This window comes from Anabas testudineus, chromosome 8 (assembly GCF_900324465.2).
Source record: "Anabas testudineus chromosome 8, fAnaTes1.2, whole genome shotgun sequence".
NCBI lineage: Eukaryota > Metazoa > Chordata > Actinopteri > Anabantiformes > Anabantidae > Anabas > Anabas testudineus.
In genome coordinates, this window is record NC_046617.1 from 14,672,457 (window position 1) to 14,692,278 (window position 19,822).

At 38.9% G+C, this 19,822-nt stretch overlaps 1 protein-coding gene across 2 annotated transcripts; it reads left to right on the forward strand.

Annotated features, from left to right (window-relative positions):
- The first annotated feature begins 27 nt into the window (after window positions 1-27).
- LOC113162401 (TOM1-like protein 2) lies at window positions 28-18,971 on the forward strand. Of its 2 annotated transcripts, XM_026360498.1 has the most exons (15): window positions 28-120; window positions 4,507-4,591; window positions 5,839-5,917; window positions 6,175-6,324; window positions 8,057-8,191; window positions 8,275-8,424; window positions 8,597-8,713; window positions 9,561-9,694; window positions 10,093-10,135; window positions 10,982-11,153; window positions 11,573-11,687; window positions 12,427-12,502; window positions 15,636-15,695; window positions 16,252-16,288; window positions 16,411-18,971. In XM_026360498.1, exons 1-15 carry the CDS (start codon window positions 69-71, stop codon window positions 16,554-16,556), a joined length of 1,551 nt encoding a protein of 516 aa, XP_026216283.1. In that variant the 5' UTR covers window positions 28-68; the 3' UTR covers window positions 16,557-18,971. The 2 variants fall into 2 exon arrangements, with proteins under 2 accessions (XP_026216283.1, XP_026216290.1); XM_026360505.1 differs by lacking the exon at window positions 15,636-15,695.
- Window positions 18,972-19,822: the final 851 nt, after the last annotated feature.

Sequence of the window (19,822 nt, forward strand, 5' to 3'; positions counted from 1 at the left end):
CGGGCCTTAGTGGTACCGCCTCTGGGCCTCAGCCTCACTCATTCCCGAGCGGATTGTTTGTTGTCAAAATGGAGTTCCTACTTGGCAATCCGTACAGCACTCCTGTTGGCCAATGTATAGGTACGTTAGCCTTGAAATAACTCATTAGACATGTGAGACTTCCTCCACTACATTTAGTCTAAGCGTGGTTAAACATTTGGTGTTTTCTACCAGGATTTACGGTACCTATAGGTTGCGCCAGTGGAGAAGGCGAGCTAGCAAGCATAATCGCAGCAGACGTCATCTACTTGGAATGAGCTTTTAGCTAATGTTAGCAAGCCGACCTAACTAACTTAGTCTGCTGTAACTAGTTACCAGTCCCTACGCTAAACCACTGTGCATTTTTAAACAGTGCAATGCAGTTTTCAAGTTAATGAGACGAAGGGAGATGTAGTAGCAGCACAGCTTGCCGAGACATAGCCAAGTTGGAGTTGAGTGTTTCTATAGTGCATGAGCAAAAGTTGACCACACCGTTTGGACAGTCTGACATAAGTTGGTTTTGTTCTCATTGTTCTGTGCAGCGATGTTTATTCGTTTTGAAAAGGGAGAAGAAGAGACACCTGTGGCCTACCACATCCCTTTGGTGTGGTCGCACTTTAGTTACAGTGTCTTTGCATCTTGCCTTTTGTTAGCAGAGCTACTTAGAGATAATCAAACTCTGATCTAGTTCAGTAGTCACCAAAGCCTTGGTGTGCCTATATCACCACAAAATACATAACTGATCAGAATTGTTATTCTTAACAATATTTAACAAGTGTTAGTTAGTAAAGAGTAACAGTCAGTGGTAAGGGATTATGTTTTCTTGATTGTCATTTGTTCCACTGCACTGATTTACAACAACCGTTACTGCTCTGTTCCTGTTTCTAGAAAGATCACTATTGTTGGATCTGTGAGATAATTTCCTACACAGGTTTGGCAGTGATACAATATACCCTTTTTATTTGTAAACAGTTTTGATTTGATTTCTAATTCTGGAGTCCAAAAGACTTCATGTAGCATTTCCTGTTTATCTGAGTTTAGTTCAATCCCTGCAGCAGAGGTGGAGCACATTTTTTAAACGCAATAGCTGTCACAGCAGAAATTGTTGATTACCTATTTTTTCCTGACACGCACAGTAGAGCAGGCTGCAATTTTATAAATGGCGCCAGTTTGTGCCAAACTCGCTGATACAAATGGATAGAAACAATTTGTAGAAAGGAACTCTTCTGTCTCTTTTGAGTTTTGTCCACCACTCAGCTGCAGTCTGCTAGGTCAATCAAGACAGCCCTCAGATATCAATTATAAGCATCATCTCTTGAATTGTTTTGCACTGGACTGTATTCAACACATGTTGTTTTTTACCCATGTAGCAGGGATGACTGTATCTGCTTCAGATGAATTGCTGCACAGTCAGCTGATTGTATGATTATTGCAGTGGTACTGTACACCACAGCAGTAGGGCTGCGGAAGCATCAACTTACCTGCCAGAATGAGAGCAGACAGTAGACAGAATGCAGCGGATGAGCATAGCAGTCATTTAATTTAAGTAACTGACATTGGAAATTATGCGTGCAATTGCATGTTGTCTTTTTTGCGCAAGGAAAGGTTCAAACTATGCCCCTCTTTAATGTTTATATTTTCTCATCTTAATTTTAAAGCTTTGTGGTCAATGCACTTTGACGGGTTTTCTCCAGTGTTGTACCTCTATTTCCGAAACATACATGTCATTCAGTGGGTTAAAACAAAATACACTGTAAGGCAGCAGTGATAAAAAAGCAGTGAAAACCACACACTGTTCAATTTATTAAGTACACCTGTACAATGTAATGCAGAAAGGTGATAATTAATAAGATAATTAATAAGTGTCTAATGTTTTGGCATACACCATTAGAAACAACTCTTAATATAATGTACTCCAGTACAACTCCACCACATACTATGAGCTCAGTAGTAAACATCTAATGGAATTATCAGCTTTCTCACAGTTTCAACCGAAACATAAATTAAACCTAAAGTAAAATTCACGAAAGAGCTGCTGTATTGGATTGCATTAGATACAGGTGTACCTAATGAAATGGCCAAAGAGTGTATTATCGTAATCACTAGTGATTTGTAGGTAAGTCTATGAGTCAGTTTGCCATCTCCTCTTTTTATAGGAATCTTTAGGAATTTCTTCCACACTAACATGACAAAGTTCTACTGAATGTCATTTAATTCTCTATGCTAATACATTTCATCCAATTCCATATTTAGCTGACCTACTTCTGGTTAGTGCTACTGTTGTTATTAATATGAGAGGATAAAGTCAACAAATACAATTAAGAGTAATTAAAAGGTCAAGTAGAAAAAATATATAGAGAGAGGAAGAGACTTAAAAAGACAAAAAAACAAAACAGATAGATATTGCCATCTCTGTTCAATAGCGAGAGACGAACATTTGTGGCTTTGTTGGCAGTGCATGGCACAGCCTGCCACTGTTAAAGCCATGTGATCGACTGGCTCCACTGGTGTGGTGTCAATTGCCAGGACTAGATGGATTGACACAACCCCACGAATGAATGCACTCTGCAGGCATTTAACTTCATTAGCAAGGCACAGATTGTTCAGTGCTGTTATAGCTCATTTCACGTGTACACATCTAATTCTTTTTCTTTTTCCCCCTTTTCTCTCTCCTCTGCCACCCTTGCTCTGCTCCGCCTTGACCTGACAATCCACTTGGGGAGCTTAAGTGAGATATTCCAGTGGCAGTAGTTGTTTAATTCTTCCAAAGTCATGTTCTGTGTGCTGTAAAGCCTAACACTGACACACAGCTGCTCAGACATGCTGCTCATGTTGAAATTCTTTGTCTCTCTATTTTTGTAGATAAAAGTGTTCATAGATGGGACTCAGAGTTTGTCCCTACGACGATGCCTGTCTCTCGGTGGTTGCCCAATATGTGACAAGTTGATTAGAGGGGGAGGGGCAGAGCATGAATAAGTCATGGCTGTCAGGCATGTCCAATGTTGAGCTTCCCAAAAGGAAAGCAACACAGCCCAGTGAGAGGCTCTTGGCCTGGGTATGACAGCCTTCTCAGGGCCTCTGGGCTTCAGAGAGACAAGCTCCTCCTGTCCAAGCTCACGAAGAGCCTAATGAGAATCTACTGAGTGTCAGTCACTGGAAGTCATTCATTGCTTGCTTTAGTATAAAAACCTTTCTTTTAGTGTATTCGGTAAATCCCACCCCCAAAATGATTGCAATCCTAAAAGATTTCAGCTTTCACAGACACGATGGATGGATTCAGGGGACATTAGGAGGGAACAGAATGAGAAACACAGTGATGATTGCAGTGCCAGTTTATCACAGATTTAACTGTGTCACAATGCCTCACATTATTTCCTGGCTACAGCCAAAATGCTATTAAGTGATAGGGTGGAGTATAAATGGAGAGCAGGTCTCTGTGGCTTTAGTTTTGCAGCTGTTACGCCACTTATGATTCACTACACAGATGCATCACACCCAAAGTCAGCGTCACTTTCCCCTAAGATTTCCTCTTTGTAGCTCACTAGTTCTTTAAGTTCATTTCCTCAAGTCACAGACATCAGAGCAACAGGTGGTGAACCCTATTTTATAGCACATGAGCGTTTTTTGTGAGACCAGAGCCTTCATCCTAATTTGTATAATATAAATGAGTTTCCAGTCAAGCTTTTAATGGCTCTTGGACACACTGTACATGTAAAAAGTACGTCCGTGTGAGTTTAAAATTGAAACTATAATAAAATTTGTTTGTGTGACATATTATTGAGTTTATTTTAGTTTACTAATTGTTAGTATCATTTCGAGTTGATCTATGCAAAAAAAAAAAAAAAAGGTTTAAAATTAAAACTGACAACTAACATTATATAAAACCACCATTGTGTTTCTGTCCTTTTCTGGTACCGGTACTCTTATATGTTACATAAATAAACATTCATTTAAAGGCAGGTTTTCATTTGCTTTAAAGCCTGTACTCGTCTGTTCAACAGAATCAAATATTATGGTTTTTCAGATTGCATATATCCATAAAATGCATATGTTTGGTTGAATACACGGAGATTGGAAAGACACAGAGCACTGAAGTCTGTCACTCTTTGCTGACTTGCTTATGCAACAGCTTTAGTCTCAGTGTTATGTAAACCATGCATTTCTTTATTTAGGGTGCTATGACTTTAACATAGGCGACGACTGAGCCTGTGCTAAAATGCAGCATTGTGTTTTCCTGTCAGGGAGACAGCTGGTGGGTTGTGAACAGTCAATCACAACTAAAACCTACTGCCACAGTGCCGGTTTGGGTAATGAGTAACCAAGACTTGTTAACCACTCATACTAGAATATGTCCCTACAGAAGTTGTGTTCATTAACCATTGCTTGTTATCTTTGTATTGAAACACAACAGTTAGTCCTAGAATGACATAAGCTGTAATTAATTAGATGAGATGAGTTTAGATAAGATATTTTTTTTTCTCTTTCTAGAGAGGGCGACAGATGGAGGCCTACAGAATGAAGACTGGACACTCAACATGGAAATTTGTGACATCATAAATGAGACAGATGAAGGGTGAGTTGTTGCCTACGTATATTAAAGTGAAAAGTGTCTTCAGCATCCAGTCAGAAACACTCCTGGTTACCGCATTTGTCGTTCTCACAGCCCAGTGAAATCACCAATATTTCATCATACACTGACTGACCGAGTGACTCAAGCAAACTAATTCATGACTACTGTGCTTCACCAAGCGACACCACCCTACAGAAAGTCTTTTGTTTTCTTTAGGTGTCATTGACTGACTGAATGAATGAAATTCTTATATCAGCCTTCGACACTTGAAAATGTTTTTGATTTACTTACCAGATTTTACAAATTTGAGTTTACAACAATCAGAAGTTACACGATTTGCATTTTTTTGTTGCTCCATTGATCAGTACATTAGAAAGTGATTTAAACAAAAAGGCTTTTTTTTATATTGATAAATTAAATCTAGCATTTAGACATGAATACATTAATAAATAATTCAACTTATGTTTGCATCATTTAATATTCAAAATGGCTTTTCCAAATGAGTCCTTTTCTGTTTTCCCCCTCAGCTTTCTCCTTTTTTTTTCTCTTCCTTGCTTTTCACATTCTTAAAGCCTACACACACTCGACATCAGACCCTCTCTGTCATACTCAGCAACACACACACAGTGATGCAGAATGAGAGCGTTTCACAGGACGTCTTGTGTTCAAGATGTTCTGCATGTTAAACAGTGTCTGGTTAACTCCAGCAATACACTAATTTTCAAGATTCTGTAACTGAAAGTGCTTTAAAATGTTCAATTAATAACTTTACAACTGTGTAGTTATTAATAGTTATTAGTATTGGTTATGGTTGTAGTTGTACTGCAACAACAGCTGTCTTGCTAAGCTGTATATCAGACTTTATGCTTGCTTTCCACCCATTCTATCTGTTTCAATTCTGTCACTCAGTAAATGTAGCGTAGCACATGAAGGAGTTCATAAAAGCTTATTACATCCCATCTGCAGTGAAGAGACGGGCAGTTTGAGGCAGAAAGCCAACCTGAACTCCTCATGCATGGACAGCTTTGATCTTGCCTTGGGAGAAACACATAGTCACGCAGAAAGAGAAGAGAGAAGCAGATGGTGTGACGCTTCTTCTCTGTCTTAGTCAAAGAGTTGCACTGACAGGCCGACGAGCATCTGTTATTGTGGCACAGAAAAACATTTATTCCAACAAAGTCAAAGATGTTATGCCTACTCTCAGCTGGGGTTATTTATGCAGATGTTTGTTCTGTTCTGTTTCCCTCTAGGCCAAAAGATGCCATGCGGGCACTGAAGAAGAGACTCAGTGGCAACAAGAACTACAGAGAAGTGATGCTGGCGCTAACGGTGAGAAGACCTCTCGTGATCTTGTGTTTTTAGTCATTTTTTGTTTTTGTCTTTAACAGCTGGGCCTTTTGAATAGTGTTCACATCTAACTACATCCTTCATAAATCTGCTAGTTAAAAGCTTTAGTTAACACCAGAGTGCAAAGTCTCCCTTTTCTCTGCCACTTTTCACACACACACACACACACCTTCCTGCTCTGCAGTTTTTTCTTCATTTGTCAGCCTTCTGTGTCTGTTTAATGTTTTCTGTCTCTGCAGGTACTGGAGACATGTGTGAAGAACTGTGGTCACAGGTTTCATGTCCAGGTGGCCAACAGAGATTTCATAGATGGTGTATTGGTCAAAATCATCTCTCCCAAAGCCAATCCTCCAACTATTGTACAGGACAAAGTACTGTCCCTCATACAGGTATATGATCTCTCTGTTGTAACTTTACGCTTTTGTTTTAATCTCCTGAAAAAACGTTCACAGTTTAGTGCACAGTCAAAGTTTGCTTTCACTAACTGTGTGTCTAAAATATACAATATGATACACTATAAAAAAAATGTTGTTAAATGATTATGTTTAATGTTGAGCTTTGTAACTAACCTTTGTGTGCATGGGAGACTCACTATTAACATGCACAAACTGGAATCTATCTGATAGATATGGGAACCAGTGCTGTTTCTGTACAATGATGTACTCTAAATTCTCACTGGAAGTCTTCATACAGGTTATTCTTGCACACTTGGTCACATAATTGCTTTGAAAGTGCTTTTTTAAGGATTTTAGAGATAAAGGGCAGAATGGATATTGGTCTATAATTGGCTAAAACCCCTGAGTTCAGAGTAGGCTGTTTGATTAGAGGTTTGACTACAGTAACCTTAAAAGCCTGTGGTACTTAGCCCGTTTGTAAAGATAGATTGATCTGATCTAATATGGACGTACTAATCAAAAGTAAACCGTCTTTGAGCAGTCTAGTCGGGTTATGGGGTCTAAGAGACATGTTGATGGTGTAGATAAATTAATTATTGAAATTAACTCAGCATGATCTACTGGAAAAAAGCAGTTTAAGAGGTCTGACAAATGAATCAAGCTGTTGTACATGCAAGACTATCCATGCCGTATGCAGGGAGGATCTGATCAAACTTTTCCCTAATAGTTATGATTTTATCAGTAAAGAAATTCATGAAGTCATTACTACTAAGAGTTAAGGGAATACTAGGCTCGACAGAGCTATGACTCTTTGTCAGCCTGGCTACAGTGCTGAAAAGAAATCTGGGGTTGTTCTTATTTGCCTCTATTAATGAGGAATAATATGTGGTTCTAGCTTTAAGGAGGGCTTATTTTAATATATTATTAAACTATCTTTCCAGGCTAGGAAAGATTCATCTAGATTAGTGGAACACCACCTCCTTTCCAGCTTACGTGATCTCTGCTTTAAGCTACGAATTTGTGAACTGTACCATGGACCTAACTTCTTTTGAATTGCTACCGTCTTTTTCAGAGGGGCACTAGTATTATCAACAAGATAGTCGACTGGTGCTGGAGTAAAGTTAAGTTGACTGCCCTCCCCTGTGTCGGTACATGGCTCTGGAATAAAAGGTGGAATCAGTTCCTTAGTTTTGTCAACAGCGTTTTCAGATAAACATCTACTGTGACATTTTTTCTTGGGTGAAGTAAAGTTCACCTGTTAGAAATGGTCAGATAAAAGAGGGTTTGGGGGAAAAACTATTAATGATCAATTTCAACACCATATGTCCAAATAAGAACACACAGACAGCTCTGGGACTGGCGTTAAAGTAGGTCAGTGATCCTCTCTGGAAAGCCAGGTGGGTGCCATATGCTCCACTTCCCAGGTGTTGTACCACAGACTACAGCCTCCACTGCTTCCCACTTACCTGAGGTTACCTTAGCCAACAGGTGGTGTTTCTTCCTGCTCCCTTGTTAATATTTAGTTGTGTTCAAGGATGTTCCAGGGACACTCCCTTGTTAAATATGATGTTTTTGCTTGCTTTGTGTATTTACACAATTGGAGAGTGTACCGTATGTCTGGGAGAAGGTTCTGCACACAGGGCAGCAACAAAAAATTATAATGTAGTATTGGGTTATTGTTGTTTTGTGCATGTTTAAATGTGTGTCTATGTGTGTGTTCTGGCAGGCCTGGGCTGATGCCTTCAGGAGTAGCCCTGATCTAACTGGGGTGGTCCACATTTATGAGGAACTAAAGAGGAAAGGCATTGAGTTCCCAATGGCAGACCTGGATGCATTGTCTCCAATTCACACACCACAGAGGGTGAGGAGAAAGGAATAAACACTGGATAAACAAGTGCACATTCACAAAACAGTATTCTGAAGGGTTAATTTTTTGTCTTTCAGGGTACACCAGAGGTGGACCCAGCCACGAGCAAGTACCTAGCCCCTTCCTCACCTGCTGCAGGGACTCCTAAACCTGTCGTGACTCCTGCCTGCTCATCTGCCTCACAGGTCTCCCACATGCCTAGCCCCATCACAGCAACCCCTGAACAGGTGAGGGCCAACCTCCAAACTTGCTGCACTTTCTTGTAGCTGGAATTTATTAAGATGTTCTTGATTTGAAACAGATAACAAGATTGTAGACGTCTTGACTCCACTGCCTCCAAGAAAATCTGCTGACCTGCACACCCTTAATAATCACTGATTGTTTTGTCTGTGCTTTCAGATCGCCCGGCTGCGTAGTGAACTGGACATAGTGAGAGGAAACATCAAAGTCATGTCAGAGATGCTAACAGAGATGGTCCCTGGCCAGGAAGACGCATCTGACCTTGAGCTGCTGCAGGTTAGATGAATTCAATGAGGACCATTGTGTTAGATTAGGTGCAGGGGCCAATATATAGATCAAACAAGCACTAAAATAAAACAGTAAAAACAGAATACTGGAATTTCTTCAATAATACAAAGCCATAGTGCTGCTCTATTATACTCTACTGTAACATCATCACTACAGTTCTCGCGTGTGTCAAATGGATATTTATAACATTATTAATATTAATATTTCATACTTTACCTATATGCTTCTGTTTGACACACGATTGAAACAGAGCCCAGTAGTCTGCCTGTTGTATGACTTGTCAGCTTTTGTTGTTGTTGAAGTGTTGTAACTATATGCAGCCACCAGGGGGAGTAGAGTATTTAGTTTTTAGATGGGAAATCCTCAAGGTACTTTAAATTCCTGGAACTGGCAATTAACAAGAGGTATAGAAACTCATGCAGAGTTTAATCTCCCAAGGACAAATCCACTCAGGTATTTGTGTCAGCTGCCAGGAGCAAGGTCTCCTATGGAATGAGGTTGCTGACTTCAGTGGAATACTACCTGCTTACATAAATAAAATATACAAAACAATGGTCCTAAGTTGTAATGTTGATGTGGCACCTGACTTTGTTATTTCCCTGGTGCTAAAGAAAAAGCATTTGCAGAGTTTCTACACAGTTGAGAATGTTTCTGATTTTCTAGTATTGTATTTTCAGATTTAGACAATGCTCTCCACCCATTCTGTCAAAAGTGAGCCATATAACATACTATGTCCTCTTATAGCTCACACTTTCTTTATCTCCATTTATTTTCAGTTTCTATTAATTTATCATTTAAACTAGTTATCTGTCTGTTAATGTGCTAATCTCTCTAGGAGCTGAATAGGACATGCAGGGCTATGCAGCAGAGAGTGGTTGAGTTGATTTCATGTGTCTCCAACGAGGAAGTGACCGAGGAGCTGCTACATGTCAATGATGACCTCAACAACATTTTCCTCCGATATGAGAGGTACAATCAATCAAACCGTCAATCAGAATTTATTTGTTTAGCACAACAAGTCAGACAGAATGTGTTTGTCAGGACATTTGGACGTGACTCAGTCACACCACCTCAGCAAGGGTGGTGTGACTAGAGTTCTAGACACGTTTAAAACAAACCATAATGGTATATTTGTTACCACAAATGTCTTGTTTTAAACACGCTCATCACAGTCACTCCAAACATCACATAGTGAGAGATCAGCTTTGAAGCACTGTGCACAACTCAGCCTGTTTAAAAGATTCTGTGGCTTCAAACTGCTAAAATGTTGCTTTCATGAGGTTTCTGAAGATAAAACATGTGCTAGCATTTGAACCTCACAAAGCTCGTGGTAAAACATTCAAAGGTTTTTTTTGTGTTGCTCACAGGTATGAGAGGTACAGGTCGGGTAGAGCCGCACAGAACAATGGGGTGAGTACCATCAACAGAAGCTCTTCTTGTAAAATGCAGAAATCAAAACGCACAGATTTGTCTCTTTGGATTTTTTTTTTTTTTTTTTTTTTTTCATTTTCAAATTTTGCTTCTAGCAAGTTTTCAAAATATTTTTATAGTTTTATATCTACATTCCCTGTGGAAATGTATCTAACATTAGGAGTACTATGAGACATCTTTGAAAATAAATCAGGCCATGTACCCCTTATTATGTTCTTCATGTTGTAATAGCATACACGTTCCACTGCAAAATTAAAATATTATTCAAATGCATTGCATTTTTAGCTTTGTGAAATTGCACAAGCAAAACACAAAAGTTCTAGTGTGCTTTAGAAAATGTACAGTTTGCCAGTATCAGTGATTCGCCAGAGGACTGGGACATCTCTCGCTACATCCCAGCGAGTTTGAGTTTACTTTCTGTTGATCTCTCTGTGTGCTCTGTCTGTTTGTGTTGTGGCTAGCTGACGGAGGCAAGTATCACACTAGTACCACATTCTACCCGAGCCATTGTGCAGGGAGTGATAAATGTTGACATGTCTGCTATATGGAGCTAATGCTTAGACCCATGTGATGTGCCAACATTAGAATCGCTGTGTGAAACTAGATCCTATTTGTCCTTCTCTCCCTTCCTCCTAGCCTTCTGTCTCTCACACACATTTTATTTAAACCCCATCATTGTTTTGTGCCTCCAGTTCCCAACTTCTAGCAGTATGAATTGCAGAATTCAGTAGCTACAAAGACTATTTTTTGTACGCAAAGAACAAACACAGTAATAGTAGTTAATCAAATAATTTTCTAACTCTTTCCCTCTTTGTTCTTTTTCAGATGTTAAATGAGGCCACAGAGGACAACCTGATCGACCTCGGTCCAGGCTCTCCGTCTGTGGTTACTCCCAGGATCACATCCAGCCCTCCACCCCACTCCACTGCTGGAGCCACTGCCTCTCCAGCCCATGACCCCAGTACAGCCTCGCTTTCCAGTTCACTAGCTGGCCTTGGTAACAACAGAATGATATTAAGTTTGTGCTTTATTATAAAAAAGTATTGTACGAAAATCACACAGGGAAAAAAGCCAGCTGACCTGCACACACAGCACGTCTTGCTTCCAAATTCCAGTTATCACAGAACATAGACTCACGCTCACCACTCTCTGCAGACCTGGCATCAGAGAAGAAGCAGGGTGTAAAAATAAGACTCATAATCTGGCTTCTAGTGGGAAACGAGCCCAGCAACATAACTCATTGCTACCACTGCTGGCTCCCATGATCTAATACTTTGGTTAAAACTTATATGTTATAACTTTATAGAGGTAACCACAGAGTGGCAGGTACTATGTTTTCCCTAATCTGCCCTAATCCTTCCTTTCCTTTCTTTCTCTTGTCCTTTTCTGCTCTCTTCTGTCACCATCTTGCTCCAGATGTAGGTACAGACAGTGTGACCGGCACCCTGTCCTCTCTGTCAGGCCAGAACAAGGATGACTTTGACATGTTTGCCCAGACCAGGAGCAGCTCTCTGGCTGAACAACGCAAAAAGTAGGTGTCGATTTCACTTTGCTTCTGAGGCGGTACGGATCCTTTCCTGTTAATATTCAGGTTGTCATTTATTTAATTTCATTAGCTGGTCATAACAACTTTTTATATTTGAAATAAAATCCACCCTTTTTATGTAGTTTGCTCCATGATGATAATGGCAAACATATTTTTTGTTATAAAAAAAATGTTCAGAGTTTAGTTTTTGATGTGGCCACTGCCCACTACACCTTCATTAGTGAATAATGCAATTCCCAGAATGACTTTTGAATACCACCAAGGTTGCGAATGCTAATCTTGTACTTTATCTGGCAAGAACTTGCTGCCTTCAGCTGTAGTTTGAATATTTAATTAGAGAAAATAAAAAGGAATCAAGTAAAAGCAGTAGAGAAAACTCTCCTATTTGACAAAAATCTATAAAGTGATATTTCATCTTTTTTATTGCTATATTGCATTATTGCCTGCTTTTTGTGATGCTATGTGAACTTCCAATACTATGGATTTATTCCAGCTCAATGAATATTGAGAACTGGTGGCTCAGGGGATTGAACCATGTATTTGTAACTTCACCAGTCTGAATCAAACCCACTGACCTAATATTGAAATTGACCAGTCACAGAAATAAAAATGTTAATAAGAGTTTGTCAGAAAGGAGAGGTACGGACACACTGTTTTACTATTTTTCTTTTTTTCCTGTTCTTCTATTTATCTTCACTATATACATGTTTATATTTTCTTGCAGTGTAAAGTATGAGGACCCACAGGCTCTGGGTGGCCTGGCCTCCGCTTTGGATGTGAGACAACAGAACACAGTAGGGGTAAGTACATCGATAAATGTAGTTTAATACAGATTTGAATATAACTTTTACACAGTGCATGGTGTGTGTGTAAGTGTGTGTGTGGGCGCGTGCTGTGTTATTTAAAAGGCTAATCAGCCTTCCTGTACCAGCCTGTCTTCAGTCCTCGGTCACTCCCTGCATGGGATGCTCTGAAATAATCTGTAATTGTTCTGTGTGGCGTCATACTTAACGTTGACCAAACATGAAAGGTGCAGGTTTGTATGCTATTTATAGGTCTGAATAGTTAAAACAAACATTGTGGTGGCTGTTTAAGTAATGACCACGGATTTGAGTTTAGTTACTAAGTACTGAAAATGGGTGCAAAACTTCCAGATTCTACATCCAAGCCACTGCAACTTTTTCCCATTTGTCCTGGCAAACATTAGTCTCCAGCAGTTCTATCAGTCATTGAAAAACATGAAATTAGGTTTCTCGTTCTTCAAATACCAGGATATCAGTTCTCTCTTAATCCAGTTTCTGTTCACCTTCGCATTTCAGATTGCACAGGGAATCAAGATTTTTTTAGCTATTCTCCCTATCTGAGCACACGCTGCAATATGTTTGCACGGTTATCACTAGGCACACAGCTGGTTCTGAAAGCTGAACTTCCACACACATGCAGACATACAAGCACACACACACAGTAGTGATGGCACACACCATCTAGTTACCTCAGGTGCTCTGTTTCTCCTACAGTACTTTTACTTGAGGGAGTTCAAAGTCTTTTCTCCCTTTTTTATTTTCCTCATTTTCATCTTTATGCAATGAACCTTTCTCCGTTTCCTTTCTTCTCTTTATTTTTTTCTCTTTTAAATGAAAATCGTCTCTTGCATATTTGACTTCTCCTCTGTCTCTCTCTTTCTGCACTGTATGCTTTGCTGTGGTGGGGGCCTGCTACCTTTCTTCTCTTGTGTAAGGTGTTGTTCTGTTGTTGATTCAGCTGAGGGTAAAAGGGGATGATAACCCAGCAGATCAGGAGCTGCCCATTGACAGTTGGCTTATTACGCAAGGAATGGTGAGGACTCTATCCTCAGTGTGTCCTCCTTTACCCATCCCTCATTACCAGCATCACTGTTGCTCTCAACTCCTCCAGCTTCATCTATAATCCTCATAAGATGCATTTCATTTTTAGCCTCATCTCGCTGTCTTGTCACCTCACTGCTTAAACAAGCCCAATACCATCCACATTTTTCCCTTTAAAAACATTCACCTCCATGCCACGTAGAGATGTTGGGCAATATGACAATACCATGAGACGTTAGACATTTTTGAGTCACAACTAATTCAATGATGCTCATCCTGTTGAGATTGCCCCCTCTTCTTAATATGTGTTTTATTGATCATACTAGACAGTTTTATGGCAATTTACTGTATTGTTGCATGATAAAGTGTCAATATGTTAATTTACGATTAATTTAACTTATTGGTCAAGCCCAGTTAAATTAAATGCAATTACAGTTGTTTTATTAGAAAATTAACCATTTGTCATTATGTAGAACATTTATAATGCCGTCAACATACTGTGATGTAGGATTTTAGCCATATTGCTCACCTCTATTGTAGTTAATTGATAAAAGATAAACCCATTTGCTCATTACTGAAAATTTCCACCTTAGTATAACCTCTAACTTGTCCACCAGCAACCACCACCTAGATCCATCTCTTAAAAGTCACACTAACAACGGAGGAGTAAATATACTTCTGCTACACAGCAACAAAGACACATGTTAAAGTGCCCAAGCATAAAAAAATAAGTGAATGAATGGTTTGCTGTGTAGTGGTGAGTATTTATCAGTCATCGTCTAACAAACTTTAGATAATACACTGAATATTATTAATGACAACCTTTCATGTCTTACTCTAACCAGAAATAAATACCAACTAACAGATGAATCACTAGTTGTTAGATATGTAACATATAACAATTAAATTGATGTTATGACTGTGAATGTTTAAATGAATGTCTTCCCTATGAAATAGTGACATTGTTTTATTGCACACTTTTCTACATCATTTTTCTCTTTTTCCACACGAAAAGCATGTTGTTTTTTTTCTCCTGTGAATGACTTTTACTATCCACTACCACTGAGGGTCTTTTGATTTGCTCCTTCATTATATCAGCCATCATCTCACGGGTAAACCCCACCTGTGCTTTTGAAGCTCAGTTTATAACAGGGCCTCAGGAAAAGGGATTTTGTTCTATTCAACTTTTATATCAGGTGGACATTGATTGTGGACTTTGATTCATGACATAAGCGGTGTAAGGATGTGGAAGACTGGACTTTATGTTTTATGAATGAACTCAATGCCTTTGATAACAAATAGCATGAAAATAGCTTTTAAAATTCTCCAGCTGTTTCTTCTCATGGATGGACAGAAAATTCCTTGACACAGTTAAAGCAATAAAAAATTTTTAGTGATATATTTTGCAGCACACTTGCCTAGCAGTCCTAATTCACTCTTACTACTGTACATTCACACAAATGCACACCATCCACTTTGACATGGCTTTCATCATCATAGTGACTGCCTGCCATGCAGTGCTACTCATGCTCTGTGTGCCCTGTGTGGGGTGGGTGTGTGTGTTTGCGCGCACTCTACACATATGTGTATGCTGAGGGATTGCCCTGCCCCTCCGTGGTCCCTGTGCTTTCAGCTTTTCCCATCCAATCAATCTCTTAATCACATTCAAGCTACTGGCTAATTAACTAATGATGTGGAATAATTAACGCTGCTGTGTGACATTAGTCGGCAGCTGTTAAGCCGTGTCAGCGCTACAGAACTAATGAGAACAATACACAACCTGGGAACTCCTGTTTTCATAGAAGACAGCTGAGTAGCAGATTGTTGCACTTCATGGAACAGTAAGAGCACAGAGTCAGGAGGGGTTATGTGTTGGCAGAGTAATTTTTCCTTTTGTTCTCTTTGTGATTTTATTTTTTATCATCTTTTATCACCTTCCTTGAGCCTTTGGTGATTCATTTTCTTGTGATTTTTATGTGTGTGTGTGTGTGTGTCACAATTTTTGTTTCTGTCTGTTGTCGGGGTTGGGTGTTTTCTGTTGTACGGCTTTGGTGCTGCCCCTTGGTTTGTCCATGGCTTTGCTCCATAGATCCCCGTATCGCAGTCCTCTGTCATGGATGACATAGAGGAGTGGCTCTGTGCTGACGTGGTGAGATTTCTTTACCTTGATTTATATTTTCATCTCTTCTCGTTCTTTCTCTTCTATCCTCAGTTTCGTTTTGTTTTTCTTAAATAACACATTTCATCCATCCATCTTACATGACTTGATACATTCAACTTCCGTTTTCTTTAACATGTTCTTTCATTCACTGTATTCTAACTTATTACCACCAGTGACTGATATAAAACAGTTTACTGTGAGGTCTGACTTGTATACGCCAGCATAGTACAGTCAGTGCTATTAATAGTCAAGTTAAAACAGTTCACGTGACCTTACCTAACAAGTGCATGATGAGGTTGTGGAGCTGGGATCCAGAAAGCTCGTTGTTGTATTCACCTGTAAATAGTGTGTGAAGGATGCATGATTGACAGACCCTATGACCATGAATGATGTTGTATGGAATTGTCATATATCAAGTGTATCAGCATTGCTTTTCTATACACAACTGCGTTTATTTCTGTCTTTTGAAGTAACAGCAACTACGTTGACAATAGTTTAAGCTAAAATGCGAATGTTATTGTATGATTTGTTTTCTCCTTAATAGAAAGGAGATGCTGCTGAGGAAGGGGTGACCAGTGAAGGTACAGGCTCTTACAATTAATAGAAAACTACTGCATATGTTCCACTTATGAAAATGTGTATTGTTTTATTAGTTTGCCTCCTCAATTGTACATGACTTTGAGAATAAGTTTGTTTCTTTCAGAATTTGATAAGTTCCTGGAGGAGCGAGCAAAGGCAGCAGAGACTCTGCCGTCCCCCCCAGGAGCTAACCCTGCTCACCCGACCCGTGCCCCTAGTGACTCTCACAAGAAGGCTGAACGAACAGAAGATGCCCTCTTTGCCTTGTAGACTGTTCTCAGAAAACCCCAATGTCTCAGCAGGGCATCTAAAGGTCCTAAATCATTCCCCCAAACAGTCTTTCCAGTCCCATTACATCGCTGACTGGTAGTGGTGTAGTAAGTGATCTCCACCTCTCTGTCGTTCTCATGCCACAGTGTTGTTCTAACATACAGAGGTCCGACACGTTTACTGCGCACTGCTGTGCATTTTACTATATATGGATGTATTAATCTCTTAGTGTGGGATGTATTAGTTGTAGCCCTTCATCTCATTTGTAATGCTCCACCAAAGGAAGACAACATGAATTGTTTGATATGGTTTTAAAATGTGGTATATTACTGCGTGATTGGTGGAAAATTTCAGCAGGTCCATACATTGAGTCAGTATGGAAGCAAACAATTAGTACTATATTGTTATTTTACTACGTTGAGCTAATTGCTAATTTATGCATTTATTGTTTTAATAGTTTGTTCTATAGTATGTACTAGCGCTGTGGTTGTGGTCGATCCATACATTCCTTTTTTGCAGCAAATACTCCAAGCAAAGTTCTATTCAGCCTAAAGCAAAGTTAAGAAAAGGCTCATAGTGTATTAGCAGGCTGTATGCTAACTACAGTATAACTATAATAGCTAAATCATAGCTAATCTTGGTGAGTGTATCCCAGTATTCCTTTAACCAAAGGGAATAAAACAACTAATATATCTAAAAAGCACCAGTTAAGATTCTTATATGTTTCAAATGGCTACTGGGGAGGAACGTGACCCGGAAACAATTTCTGTTTATCTTATCTTCTGAAAAGCTACAAGTTACCTAGAAATTGTGTTCTTGAGCAATTGCAAACACATTTATCCATTCCAAAGACTATTAAGGCTTTAATGACCAACTGGCACTTGATTTTATGTGTCAAAAAATATTGTTCATGTTTTCTAAACATTAAGGGATGATGAACATTTTTTTTCTCCTGCTAGAATTAATGTCTGTGCACTTTGAAGCAAAAAAACAACAACAAAAAAAAAAAAAATCAGCATTTTTTTTTTCTTTGTGTTTACCAGATGGTTACTATTTTTCTAGGGGTTGGGATGGGAAATTGTGTTTAGATTAACTCCATTATGCACGTAACTTTTCTAGCTGTTATACTTGTGACTGCAAAAAATGTAAGGATAAAAGAAAGATGCAAAAGAGATATGGAATTTAAATGATTGACATAAATTAGTGATGGCAAAACGTATAGGTTACAACAGTGCGCTGTGGTAAAGGATGTATATACATCCTATATATGCCTCAGAATACAGGAATTTCAGTTCCAGTGTATCTGGTTATATATCTGGTTGTAACATGTATTGGCTCATATTAGAATCCAGAAGGCAGAGAGGTTTATGTATTATTTCATCCCCTAATTGTATTTTTATCGTTCATGTAAGAAGAAAAACATGTACTCTTCTTCATTTCTTCATTGATCTTATTGTGGTTCAGGCTGAAGCATGCAGCAGACAAATGTAATTGTACTTTCTTTGTTTTGTGCAGTCAAAGAAATATTTTCATTCTTGATGTGTTTTCATTCTGGTATGATTCATCTGCTTGTTGAAGCTGCTGCCAAACATTTGTCACTGACTGATGTGATTTCAGCGAACTAGCTCTGAGTGGAGTTTGTCTTTAGTGTAGTTAAGATCACACATTGAGGCAAAAAGCAATCCTGCCGACATTCCATCTCTTTTGGTGATGCTAAATGAATTTTTATTTTTTTTAGTTCGTCCAAAAAGCCTTGTCAATCAGATGCAGTCCATTTAAAACTCCTCGTAAGTTTGTAAAAGTCTGATCACTCTTCAAACTTTTTGATCTGTCTATTGTCCGTACAGAGAGAAATACTATATTCATTATTTGTTATACATGTTAAGATATATGCAATGGTGATATTGAAAAACTATTTGTGTATGTAATCATTACAATTAATATTTAAATGTATTTTAATTGAGGAATATTAATGAGCTTTAACTTTTTTAATGCTGTGTGGTTATATAGGTTTAATATGGTTGGCAGGCAACTGAGTATTTAAACTAGTATTAAATGTACAATCAACCATTGTGTTAATTTTGAAAACCTTACACCATGCAAGCTGAACAAAGATGACTAAATGGGAACTTAATTTTCTGTGATTGCGTTACCTATCTTTGGATCTGTAACAGAGTGTATTGTGTTAATTGCTTTTATGAAGCTTATGTCCTTTTGCAATGATTACTGAATGTCTTTTAATACTGATGAGAGGGTTCTGGACATGGAAGAGAGGCTTATTTTGTGCTGCGTGGGTGTCACATGTCTGTGTGGCTGTGTTTTCTGCTGCCATTACTAATGGTCATATTTTAGTTTGACCTAATGCACGTATGTAACTGCCCAATAAAACACTAGCAACGTGTGACCTCTACCTCACAACTGTTTGTGATTATTTTCCAATTAAGGATTACTTTATGTGACAATCTCCTGCCACTTCAACATGCGTGTTCTGATGCAACCCAGCCTCAATCTTGCACCGTACTGGCCACTCAGCATCACATGAGCCTCCCACCCCCTCCTGAATGGAGGTTCATGGACGCTTTGCATGTAAAATGTAAACAAACCATGCTCACAGTTTCATAAGTTTCTTTTTTCATAAGTTATTCAGTTTTTCTTACTTTTTTGTGTGTGAGGTATTACTGGTAGGTTTCCAAAATGAAGCAAGCAGGTTAATAAGAGATGCACCTTTTTATTGTTACCATGCCTAATCATCAACAACACCATGCTTTCTAACAGCCACTAGCACTGACAACAGCGTTGCAGTGCTACTCTAGGTCAGTGACCTATTTACCTACTATTGTTTTGTGGGGCTCCCATGTGTATTCATGTGACAGTAATAATTTTCATCTTTATCTGATGCTGATCTGAAAAAGTGTGCATTCTCCATATTTACTTTAATTACTAATAAAGTGTGCAGTTTACTAGAAAAACCCTTGATGCTACATTTAGAGTATAGCTGTATAGAGAAAATTGATTTAGTTTTCTTTAAATTATATTGACAAACAATGACGATCTATTTTTTATTCTTTTCATCCACCTATATCCGCCAGTTTATTTCCATGCTGCTACCATTATTTCAGGAGTAACACATGATGTAATCACTAGACCCAAAGTTGTGACGTCAGATCACCCCACTCGGTTTTCTCGCTCCCTATTGGCTGATTTCGCTGGTTCTACAGGAGGAGCCGCTGTTTCGCGTCAAACAAACTTGGCTTTCTTTTGCCCGC

What these genes read in the sequence shown, in the direction of transcription:
- LOC113162401 (XM_026360498.1), top strand. Translation starts at nt 69, where the DNA reads ATGGAGTTCCTACTTGGCAATCCGTACAGCACTCCTGTTGGCCAATGT. An exon ending in CTGACCTTGAGCTGCTGCAG is followed by an intron (nt 8,714 to 9,560) that starts GTTAGATGAATT and finishes TAATCTCTCTAG; the next exon opens with GAGCTGAATAGGACATGCAG. An exon ending in GAGCCGCACAGAACAATGGG is followed by an intron (nt 10,136 to 10,981) that starts GTGAGTACCATC and finishes GTTCTTTTTCAG; the next exon opens with ATGTTAAATGAGGCCACAGA.